At 44.2% G+C, this 12,316-nt stretch overlaps 1 protein-coding gene across 2 annotated transcripts in view; it reads left to right on the forward strand.

Annotated features, from left to right (window-relative positions):
* Positions 1-12,316, forward strand: part of slka (STE20-like kinase a) — a 227,974-nt gene that overhangs the window by 155,599 nt on the left and 60,059 nt on the right. For both annotated transcript variants that reach the window (XM_068053221.1, XM_068053222.1), the window contains exons 10-12: positions 1,877-2,007; positions 3,489-3,612; positions 10,794-10,973. In XM_068053221.1, coding sequence (XP_067909322.1) covers positions 1,877-2,007; positions 3,489-3,612; positions 10,794-10,973 — 435 coding nt within the window. The remainder of the gene's footprint in view (positions 1-1,876; positions 2,008-3,488; positions 3,613-10,793; positions 10,974-12,316) is intronic.

Genomic DNA, 12,316 nt, shown 5'->3' on the forward strand with positions numbered 1-12,316 from the left:
GGCTTGAGGCAGGTAACATTATTCTGCCAGACCTGCCTCTTACGACATCACTACAGGACAGGTAAGTAAGCACCTAGGGTTAATTTTCCTATATTTATGCGGTGCTATATAAATGCAAATTATTGTTGATGCGATCAGGATTATTTGCTTATGTGATGGGTATTATTAGTTTATTTAGTATTTTGCTGATGATTTGATGATCCTTATATAGAGATAACCTGTCCAACAAACCAATCAGTGCATGACTAATACCATGAGCAGATACTCGCTTTCCAGTGGGCAGGGTTTCGATGGCAAGAAATGGGTGTGGTCCTGGTCAGTGTGAAAGCTGTGAACATGGAGCAATATTGTACTGGCGCCATAGATGGCCAGCACAGGAACTGGCGCAGTAGATGGTCAGTACGGAAACTAGCACCGTAGATGGTCAGTGTGGGGACTGGCGCCATAGATGGTCAGTATACGGGGACTGGCGCCATAGACGGTCAGCATACGGGGACTGACGCCATAGATGGTCAGTATACGGGGACTGACGCCATAGACGGTCAGCCTACAGGATTGGCGACTGGATGGTCAGTATGGGACTGGCGCCATAGACGGTCAGTATACAGGGACTGGCACCGTAGATGGTCAGTTTACGGGAATGGCACTGTAGACGGTCATTATACGGGGACTTGAGCAGCAGACGGACAGTAGGGGAACTCTGGCAAAAGTCAGACGGTACTGGGGTTGGTGCTGTGGACGGTATTGGGGCTGGTGCCATGAACAGTACTAGGCTGGAACAGACAGACAGAAGGTACCGGGGCTGGAGGAGCAGACGGACGGTAACAGGCTGAAGCAGATGGACAGAAGATACCAGGGCTGGAAGAGAGAGGGACAGTACCGGGGCTGGAGAAGACAGATGGACGGTAGAGGTGTGCAAAGGAAACCCAACCCAACTCCGAATGCTGGACCCGGAAGCCCGACCCGACCCGAACCCGACATTTCATCGGATCCCGTCGGGGTCAGGTCGGTTAGCAGGCCTTTACCCACTTTCTGATGTAAAGGCCTGCCACCTGACCTGACCCCGACGGGTCCCGACGACAAGTGTCGGGTTTGTGTCTGGGTCGGGTCAGACTTCCGGATCCAGAATTCGGGCTCGCATCGAGTTTTCTTTGCATACCTCTAACGGACGGTACCGGGGCTGAAGTAACAGACAGACAGTACTAGGGCTGGAGTTGTCAGACAAATGGTACCAGAGCTGGCGCAGCAGACGGACGGTACCAGGGCTGGAGCAGACAGACGGACAGTACCAGGGCTGGAGCAGCTGATGGATAGTACCAGGGCTGGAGCAGCTGACGGACAGTACCAGGGCTGGAGCAGCAAAGGGATGGTACCGGGGCTGGAGCAGACAGACGGATGGTACTGGGGCTGGAGCAGACAACGGACAGTACCAGGGCTGGAGTGGCAGACAGGTGGTACCGGGGCTGGAGCAGCTGACGGACAGTACCAGGGCTGGAGCAGCAAAGAGATGGTACCGGGGCTGGAGCAGACAGACGGATGGTACTGGGGCTGGAGCAGACAATGGACAGTACCAGGGCTGGAGCAGCTGACGGACAGTACCAGGGCTGGAGTGGCAGACAGGTGGTACCGGGGCTGGAGCAGCTGACGGACAGTACCAGGGCTGGAGCAGTAAAGGGATGGTACCAGGGATGGAGCAGACAGACGGACGGTACTGGGGCTGGCGCAGCAGAGGGACAGTACCAGGGCTGGAGTGGCAGACAGATGGTACCAGAGCTGGCACAGACAGACGGACGGTACCAGGGCTGGAGCAGACAGACGGATGGTACCAGTGTGTTTCACTTACTCATTTGTTTCTGTATTTGTGGTAATTTATCAGGAAATGAGGCAGCAGAAAAAGACACTGAAGAAAACTCGCAAGTTTATGGTAGATGGTGTGGAGGTAAAAGTGACGACATCAAAAATTGTTACAGATAATGACAAAAACAATGAAGAAATGAGATACCTAAGGTAAGAGACTGATCTCTGCTCATTTTTACTTAGTGCTAATAATAATGACAGTTTTATAACATGTTGAATTTTGTGTTGTGGTAAATAACTTTTTGATGAATTTCTAATCTTAGATCAGGTTTATCCCTCATTGAGCATCCAACATGAAATTATATCTATGGTAGCATTTAAATTCCAAGTATTGCACAGTGTCTCCCATAAACAAGCCTTTCCCGCCAATCTTGCACCTCCGGTAATCTGGCCTTGCAGACCGGTGAAGATTAATAATTTATTTCCTTACTTCCAGAAATTTACTTCCTAGATTAAGGAAAGACCTGTGTTTAAAGAGCACCTTATCATCTCGCTCCCAAAGGTTTCAGTGTTTCATGTACAGGGAATTAGTTTGAATTATGGTGACTTCTTTACATAAATGCAATGTCATGTTTATAATGGATATTAAATTCAGACTGGAATTTTTAAACTTCAACTAATGTATTTATAATTAAATAGAAACGTGAAGTAGGAAAAGTTATAATAATACTGAAAGTGCAACACATTCAACATAAATACGGCAAAAAGATCTGCAATTGGCTTGTTACCCCTAGTAAGAATATCCTCAGATATAAAAAGGAAGCTTCTGATACTTGTTGGAAAGGCTTCTGTCTCTAAACAGCAAATGCTGCCTGTTTTTATGCTATGTCACTAGTTTCAGAACTGGCATTTTGATTTGAAGCATAATGTATGCACAGAGCTCATACACAGGAAACAAAAACAGATTACTCAGTTTTACATACCAGGGCTTGCTTGGAAAATACTGAGCTAAAGCAAACGCTCCCTTTTTACCTATTAATTCTTTTGTAGTCATGTTTGAGATGAACTGAATACATTGCATTTAATTATTATAATTGATTAGGCAAATACAATATCTAAATAGAAATATGAGTATGGAGCTCGACGGATTGACCTGAGACAATCAGCATATTCATGTCTGCTGAGATTCAAATCCTGTTAATAGGTTTGTTAACTGAATTGTACAGTGATGCAGTGGTTAGCACCGCAGCCTCACAGCTCCAAAGACCCGGGTTCAATTCTGGGTACTGCCTGTGCGGAGTTTGCAAGTTCTCCCTGTGACCGCGTGGGTTTTCGCCGGGTGCTCCGGTTTCCTCCCACAGCCAAAGACTTGCAGGTGATAGGTAAATTGGCCATTGTAAATTGCCCCTAGTGTAGGTAGGTGGTTGGGAATATGGGATTACTGTAGGGTTAGTATAAATGGGTGGTTCTTGGTCGGCACAGACTCGGTGGGCCGAAGGGCCTGTTTCAGTGCTGTATCTCTAAATAAATAAATAAATAAAACCAGATATTAGCAATGAAGCAAGATGGACCTGCAGTGTTTTTACTTCTGATTTCCAGGATTTGTAGTTTTTGTTTCTATCTCTGTTGAAAGAATAGCCTCTATGAATGTCACAGTGCCTCCTTGCTGAGTCTCTGCTCCCTCTGTGCAGACGCCAGGAGTTGCGTGAGCTGCGGCTGCTTCAGAAGGAGGAACAGCGCACACAGCAACAGCTCAGCAACAAGCTGCAGCAGCAGCGTGAACAGACCTTCCGCCGCTTTGAGCAGGAAATGATGGTGAGTCTAGCAATCTGCAGGTCATGTGATCAATGAGGGCCTCCTAATAAAGCATACTAGCAGCATAACAAACGTAGCTTTAATTCTCCGCCCCACTGTTATATTCTAGAAAGCTATTTGGTGAAGGATAGAACTGGAGCCAATGTTTGCACACTTTTAAAAGCATTTATTTATTTACAGAGTTACACATTACAAGCATGCACTTCCAAACCCAACAACTATAGCTTCAGTCTGTGTCTATTTATAGGAGCACAAATGAATACCCAGTTAATGCCCACCATCTGAATACAATTAAACACAATTAATATACTTCATAGGCAGTTCCTTGAGATCGAAGATGACTTGCTTCCATTCCAGTTCACTGGGTTCTGAGATGGCTGATAAGTCCAATGCATGATCTGTAAAATCTGCCACATGAAGGGCAGGTGATGCTTGAAAAGTAAGTTAAATGAGTAGCTTGGAAGTTTGTGCGCTCCCTTCTATGTCTTGATTTCGCCTCCGCATGTTGTAGACGAAGTCCCTCAAGATGTATGATGCCTTTCCAAATGAGCTTTCTCCATCTAGGATGGTCACGAGCCAGGGGATGTCCAGTCTCTTCAGGGATGCTTTTGAGGATATCTCCAAAGTGTTTCCACTGTCCTCCTGGGAGTCTCCTGCCGTGACCAAGTTCTGAGTTAAACAGCTGCTTCGGGATTCTGGTGTCAGGCATGCAAATGACATTGAAGCTTGTTTTGTGCAATATATGTATATATAATTAACAATATACAATTAACACCCACTCCCACTCTGTTCTTGGTCTCCTACTCTGTTCCAATAAAGCTGAACATAAGTTTGGGGAACATCATCTCATCTTACAATTAGGTACTTTACAGCCTTCCAGACTCAGCATTGAGTTCAACAACTCTAGATCATACCCTCTGTTCCCAGTTTTTTTGGATGGCAGCAGCTCTAGATCCATCTTTTGTTTCTTTACTTGCCCCTTTCGCCTTGCACCAGAATCCCTTTTGTCATTTAAACTCTCCTGCCCTCCCTCCTATCACAGATCTTCCCTTTTGTTCTCCCCCGCCCCCCCTCCCCCCCCCCCCCCCGCTTTCCCTGTACTTTCTTAAAACCTGTCACATCTCTAACTTTTTTTCAGCTCTGAAGAAAGATCATTGACCTTAAATGTTAACTCTGTTTCTCTCCAAGACAAGGCTGCCAGACCTGCTGAGAATTTCTGCAGTTTATTGTAGCAGGCATGGCTATCCCATTTGTCAGGGGAATGCAGGGGAGAAGCCTTTTGTATGGGAAATATGGGTGGGTCCATCTGTTTGTGAAGGGAATATCAGGAGCAGGGGAGAACGTTCCTGTCTGCAGTGAGAAAATGGGTAGGACAATGCCAATTGTAGAAACACAGAAACTTCGTCCCCTTCCACCTGTGCTAAACGCGGTTTATTTCAACTGCTATAATTCATCTAGCATTGATCACTATTTGTCATAAAGCATTCCACATCAGGATAACATTTTGTGGAAAAAGTTTCTTCTAATCCGCTCCCCCCCCCCCCCCCCCACCTTATCTAGTGCCCATTTTCAAGATCGTTGCCACTTACTTACTAACAGAAATAGTCTATACATGTTTGCTTTGCCTATTCCTTTTGAACACCTTTATCAAATCCTCCTCTGTCGTCTCACTTTGAGAGAACATAATCCTAGTTGGACCAGCCTTTCTCCATGATTCCAACCTCTCATCCCTGGTATCATCCTGGTAAATGTGCATGGTACTTTCTCCTGAGCTCTTGTATCTGGCACAGTGGTGCAGTGGTTAGCACTGTGGCCTCACAGCTCCAGCGACCCGGGTTCAGTTCCGGGTACTGCCTGTGTGGAGTTTGCAAGTTCTCCCTGTGACCATGTGGGTTTCTGCCGGGTGCTCTGGTTTCCTCCCATAGCCAAAGACATGCAGGTTGATAGGTAAATTGGCCATTGTAAATTGCCCCTAGTATAGGTAGGTGGTAGGAGAATTGAGGGAAGGTGGGGATATGGTAGGGAATATGGGATTAATGTAGGATTAGTATAAATGGGTGGTTGATGGTCGGCACAGACTCGGTGGGCCGAAGGGCCTGTTTCAGCGCTGTATCTCTCCATCTATAATGAGGAGACCAAAACAACATAGTGTTCCTGTTGTGGGCTCACTATTGTTTTATATAGAGTGACCATCTTTTGGCTGTTGTTTTTAATCCCTGTCAATGCAAATTTTATCTGACACCTTGAACCTTTTGCTCCTTTACAATGTTGAGAAACTGACTTTTTTTAATTCATTATTCCTAAAAATGTATTTCCTCACATCTTTCTGTATTGAAAGACATCTGCCTCTTACCTGCTGATCTTCCCAGCTGTAAATCTATATTAATTAGCTGTCCCGCTGTGGTCTTTTGCAATCTTCCTTTCAGAAACTTTGATATCCGCCCCTTTATGTCTTAAATCCAGATTATATATGGAGAACTGCAGTAATCCCAAGACTGCTCCATGGGTAGCCCACGAGCCACTACCTGTCAGTCTGAGAAACATCGATTAATGCAACCCTTTGCTCTCTGCCTGTTACCCATCTCCCAAACTGTATTTTCCCTTTTCTGTTATGACCTCTATTTTCTATTATTAATTTCTTATGCAGGAAGGCCACGCCCTGTTAGCTCCTCTTCCCTCTCACTTTTTTGTCCAGGGACTTGAGCACAGAAATCTAGGCTGACACTCCAGTGCAGTACTGAACAGGGGTCGGAAACTGTCAGAGAGGAAGGGGGGTGGGGAGGGGGAGACAGAGAATGGGGGGAACAGAGAGAGGAGGGGGGGACAGAGAGAGAGGAAGATAGGGGGTGACAGAGGGAGAGAGGGGGTATAGTGTCCGTGGTAAAAATTTTGAGGTCCATAATTGGTAATTTCAGGGAAATTTCCCATTGGATTCTTCCCTCAGACCAGTCCGACTTTTTAAAAAAATCTCAGCTGTCAGTTTCACAGTTGACAGATCCTTAGAGCGGGAACAGCATGTCTGAACTCAGGACAGATTTGGGTTTTCCATTCGGTTCCGATTTTTTTTTTTAAAGCCCACCGAAGACCACCTGTTCACTGTGAAACTGACGGCTGCATTTAAAAAAAAACTGACCAACCACAAAGCTGAGCGTTCCTGCTCTCTGCAACTGTCAGAGAGGAAGAGAGAGGGGGAGAGAAAGAGGGGGTCAGAGAAAGAGAGGAGGGGGACAGAGAGTGGGGGGAACGGAGAGAGAGGAGGGGACAGAGAGAGAGAGGAAGAGAGGGGGGACAAAGAAAGAGAGGGGGACAGAGGGAGAGAGGAAGGTACAGAGTGAGGGGATGGACAAAAAGAGAGGGAGAGAGAGGAGGCAGGGAAGGAGAAAGAGGGAGGCAGAGAGAGGGAGAGGGGGCAGAGAGAGAGAGGACAGAGAGGAAGGGGGCAGAGAGCGAGGGGAACAACGCAGAGAGGGGGAAACAGATACAGGGACACAAAGAGGGAGGGGGAGAGAGACAGAGAGAGAGAGGTGGGAGAGCGCGATCACTCCTGACAGATGGAGGTCTATCCAGAATACTCCACAACTCTACAACAAGTGTGCAGGCAAACATTGACTACTGGTGCAAGCAAAACAATGCCAGATAGCTCACTAAATCAGTGTCCAACATAGTGACCAGAAAGTAAGGCAATAAATTATTCTTCTCATTTAAAGCTTCTTCACAAAACTGCACCTTTGTTGTTTTGATTAATAGTAAGATAAATTTTTAATGTCTTTATCTTTCCAAAATTGTTTCACCAAGCCCCTATGTTAAGACAAAAATTGTAATGTGGCCCCCAAGTGAAAATGTTGGACACCCCTGCTTCAGGCCTTTAACCTTGTGTTTTAAAATAACCTATCAGCAAAAGTAATTACAAACGTAATTCACAGTGGCACTGCATACTATTTTCCTTGCTTGCTAGCTAGCTAATACAGTTGTGCTGCTCTCCATTGATGTTTGTATGCATAGCGTTACGACCGCTCAAGACAAAGCCCCCAATCAAAATATATGATTCTGATTGCAGTGGGAGCAAAGTACTGTCAATTCAGGTCGCAGCATATTTCTTTCAGCTTTCCAAATCGGAAAAAGCAGCCAAATTGAACAATCTAGTAACCCCGAATGAAGCGAACCAAACCCGGTATCTTTAGATAGCAACAAATTAACTATTTATTTTTTAAAAAACTAAAATCCTAAACACTACTAAGATAAACCAATATCTAAAGACCTTATAACTTCTTATTTAAAAATCTATCTTCCGCATTCACATACATATACTCGGGTTTAAATTAGCTGACCGAAAAAATAGAAAAAAATAAAGTCTTTGCAAATTACGATCCTGACAAATAGTCTTCCAATACAACACAGTCAAAGTTCACTTGCAGTCTTCCAAGGTACAATGAAAAAAAGAAAGGTCCTTCCAAAGATAGGGGTTCAGCAGTTCGGCTGTTGTAGTATTAAACTCTTTTTTTCAGCGATGAACACAGCAGATATCAGTAATTTGTTGTGGAAGAAAAAGCTTTTTCTTACTTTTTATGGAATTAATTTGGCTTGAAACTGTAGAATTTTGAGAGAAATAACACAGCTCTTTTCCCTTCTGTTTAAACTGTCTCAGAGCTCTCAACTGACTGCTGCTTAGCTAATTTTAAAGTCAAAACTGCAACATTGAATCTCGTGTCCTCTCTCTCTCTCTCTTTGGCTGTTGCTTGGCAACCAGAATGCACTCTGGCTCACTGAGCCTCTAGAACTGTCTACCTTAAAGACGCACTGATCTTTTTGCAACCTTAAAGGCGTATTTCCTGAGGAGAGAAAAAAAACACAGGACCATGACAATAGTTACTTTATTTATTGGGAGAAATGTGTTTTAAATTGGATTGTGTTTTGATGGCATTAGATTGGCTATATACAGATTAGTTGCCCTCCTGTCTATGGCTGAGTCAATAATTTTGTCAAATGTCCGTGGTGCAACATGTTGGTACATATCCTTGGTACTGAGAGAGTGTTGCATTGGTGGAGGTGTCGTTCTTCAGATGTGACATTAAGCTAACGACCCGTCTTTCCTCTCTGGTGAAAGTAAAAGATCCTGTGGCAACTATTTCAAGGAAGAGCAGGGAAGTTACCTCTGGTATCCTGGCCAATATTTATCTCTCAATCAACATCACTTAAAAAATATTAATCTGGTCATTATCGCATTGCTGCTTGTGGGAGCTGATGTGCACAAATTGGCTGCCGTGTTTCTTACATGACAACTTCAAAAGAGTACTTCCTTGGCTATAAAGTGGTTTGAGATGTCCTGAGGTTGTGAAAGGCTCTATATAAATGCAAGTCATCCATTCTTTCTGTTTGTATATTATGGGATTTCTCACAGCCCTCATTTATGTACCTTGTCTTTAGTTTTGTTGTCTGCTTCTTCAATATCCTGTTTCAGCCTCATTTGACTGCCACCCACCAGTCAGTCTCTTCATCCTTCACTGGAACGACATGCTCTGTGCTGGGCCAATCCAATGCTTAAATATCTTCCACAATTTCACCATACTCCTCAATTATTCAGGCTCAATCTTTTGTCCCTCCCTAGTGTGTTCTCCAATCAACCAATCTTGATTCTGATTACTTTTTCCTTTTTTATTGTATTGTTAAAGCTGATTATTTTCTGATTGTCTCTAATTGTTCTCCTCCCTTCATTTGTTGTCTTTGTTCATTACCCAAAATCCAGCATTGCAGCTTTCTTTTGACTCATAAAATATGACTAGAATGCATTCTATAAATTCCTGACTGTTTGAAGTTCTACAGTTGTGTTCCCCAATCTATCTCTGATAGTTAAAGCTCCCCATTATGACTCTGCTAATTCTACACACCACCCTGTGCTGTCTGGACCTTTTCTCTTCAATTACTTTCAACAATTGAACCATCTGTAACACTCCCAAATATTGTAGTATTACCCATGTAATTTGTTAGCTCAACATAAACAGATTGCAGCTCTTTGGTAATACTGGCAATACTACCGTATTAATGCTGGAACCTCCTCTATCACTGATTCTCTGTCCCTCCCTCTAATGCTGGAACCTCCTCTATCACTGATTCTCTGTCCCTCCCTCTAATGCTGGAACCTCCTCTATCACTGATTCTCTGTCCCTCCCTCTAATGTTGAAACCTCCTCTATCACTGATTTTCTGTCCCTCCCTCTAATGCTGGAACCTCCTCAATCACTGATTCTCTGTCCCTCCCTCTAATGTTGGAACCTCCTCTATCACTGATTCTCTGTCCCTCCCTCTAATGTTGGAACCTCCTCTATCACTGATTCTCTGTCCCTCCCTCTAATGTTGGAACCTCCTCTATCACTGATTTTCTGTCCCTCCCTCTAATGCTGGAACCTCCTCAATCACTGATTCTCTGTCCCTCCCTCTAATGTTGGAACCTCCTCTATCACTGATTTTCTGTCCCTCCCTCTAATGTTGGAACCTCCTCTATCACTGATTTTCTGTCCCTCCCTCTAATGCTGGAACCTCCTCAATCACTGATTCTCTGTCCCTCCCTGTAATGTTGGAACCTCCTCTATCACTGATTTTCTGTCCCTCCCTCTAATGTTGGAACCTCCTCTATCACTGATTTTCTGTCCCTCCCTCTAATGTTGGAACCTCCTCTATCACTGATTCTCTGTCCCTCCCTCTAATGTTGGAACCTCCTCTATCACTGATTTTCTGTCCCTCCCTCTAATGCTGGAACCTCCTCAATCACTGATTTTCTGTCCCTCCCTCTAATGTTGGAACCTCCTCAATCACTGATTTTCTGTCCCTCCCTCTAATGCTGGAACCTCCTCAATCACTGATTCTTTGCCTGTTTGTTTTGCTTTTACTGACACTTGCTTTAAAAAAAACAAGCTCTAAGCCAGAATGTTTAGTTCTCATCACGACCTGGGTGAAGCGAAGTATCAATTAAAGCTGGGTACAGTACTGTAGTGATGTTACGGGACTAATAATCCAGAGAATGTGGGTTCAAATCCTACTGTGGCAGTTTGAGAATTTGAATTCAGTTTTTAGTTTTAAATCTAGAAATAAAATATCAAGGAAAAGTGACCATTTTGAGATGGAATTGTTTGTTATTAAATACCATTTGAAACAAGATTATCTGGGATTTTCCTGTTTCACTATCAGAGTAAGAAGCGTCAGTATGACCAGGAGATTGAGAACTTGGAGCGGCAGCAGAAACAGACGATCGAGCGCCTTGAACAGGACCACACCACCCGCTTGCGAGATGAGGCAAAGAGAATCAAAGCCGACCAGGAAAAGGAGCTGTCAAAGTTCCAGAGCATGTTAAAAAATCGCAAAAAAGAGGTAAGAGACTACATTGGAGGAGAGAATGCCACCTGGACAGGGAGCAATGCAGATGCCGGTCAGCACGCAGCCCAGTTGAGGGAGCAGTGGGGCTGGTACATAGGCCAGGGGGAAGGAGTGGTGTAGCTGGTACACAGTCTAGGGTGGGTTGGGAGGTGGTAACTCCCAATGTGCGCAATGCTCACATTGTACCCCTCATAGTGGTGGCAGCTATATCAAGTCCAGACCAATCAGAGGATTGTATATGGCAATTCCTGTTTTGACAAACTACACCATCTTGATTAATGTTCTCAAACAGAACAAAGGGCACACCTCTGCTCCAGGCACTAATTATTATTTATCTGCAGTTGATTCTCTGTAATTCAACACTGTGTTGCTCCACACAATGAGAGTGACGCAAAGTACAAGACTGATGGGATTCTGTAAATATTCATCCTGAACTGGAGATTAGGGTTAGACCTGGAACACATTCCAGCACTGTTGAGAATGCGAGAGCTGGCAGTTTTACAAGGTGAGCTTCGGTAAAACATGTTGCAATGTTGCCATTTTGAACTGTTCTATGTAGTGGAGACATTCAGATTCATACTATGGCTATGTCTTGGTGCTAGTAGTCTGTCTGTCATGATCTAACCCTTTACTATACACTAACCCTGCTGACTAATGGGTAATTTCCTGCCTAGATATACTCAACTAGTCAGTTACTTGCTCTGTAATTCAACTCCTTAAAGTTACAATTTATAAATATATCATTCTAATGTTAGCCACATTTTCCAGTTGCTCATTAACACATGCCAAGCTTTAATTGAAGCTAGGAGCAGGAGAGTTTCAGGTACCAGCGTAGAAGATATATTCATTTAAGAATAGTTGGTCTAAGGCTAAAGCATTGAAATGCAAGGATCTCCATTTCTGTGATGAGTGACTCCACTGGGACTCAGCAATCACAGCCACAGTGAGTTCAAATCAGCTTGGACTCCAGCTCTTTATTGTTATCCACTGTCCTGCTGTCCTGCTGAATGCCACATGGGGAAATGTTGGGTCTGACTTGTATCATCTTGTGGTTGAATAGCATGTTGACATTCAGTAACTTGGCACATGAAGAGTGCCTCAGTATTTACAGTTAAAAAGGAGGATAACTTGCCGGAAGTCCCGAACAAATTAATAGCCGATAGGGAACAGGGACTTAATACAATTAACATAAGTAGATCATCAGTAACAGGGAAATTAATGGAACTAAAGAGCGAGAAATCCCCAGGACCTGACGGTTTCCATCCGAGGGTGTTAAAAGAAGTAGGGGAGCACATTGTAGATGCCCTAACTATAGTCTTTCAGAGTTCCCTAGATTC

The sequence above is a fragment of the Heterodontus francisci genome, chromosome 20 (genome assembly GCF_036365525.1).
Source record: "Heterodontus francisci isolate sHetFra1 chromosome 20, sHetFra1.hap1, whole genome shotgun sequence".
Lineage (NCBI taxonomy): Eukaryota > Metazoa > Chordata > Chondrichthyes > Heterodontiformes > Heterodontidae > Heterodontus > Heterodontus francisci.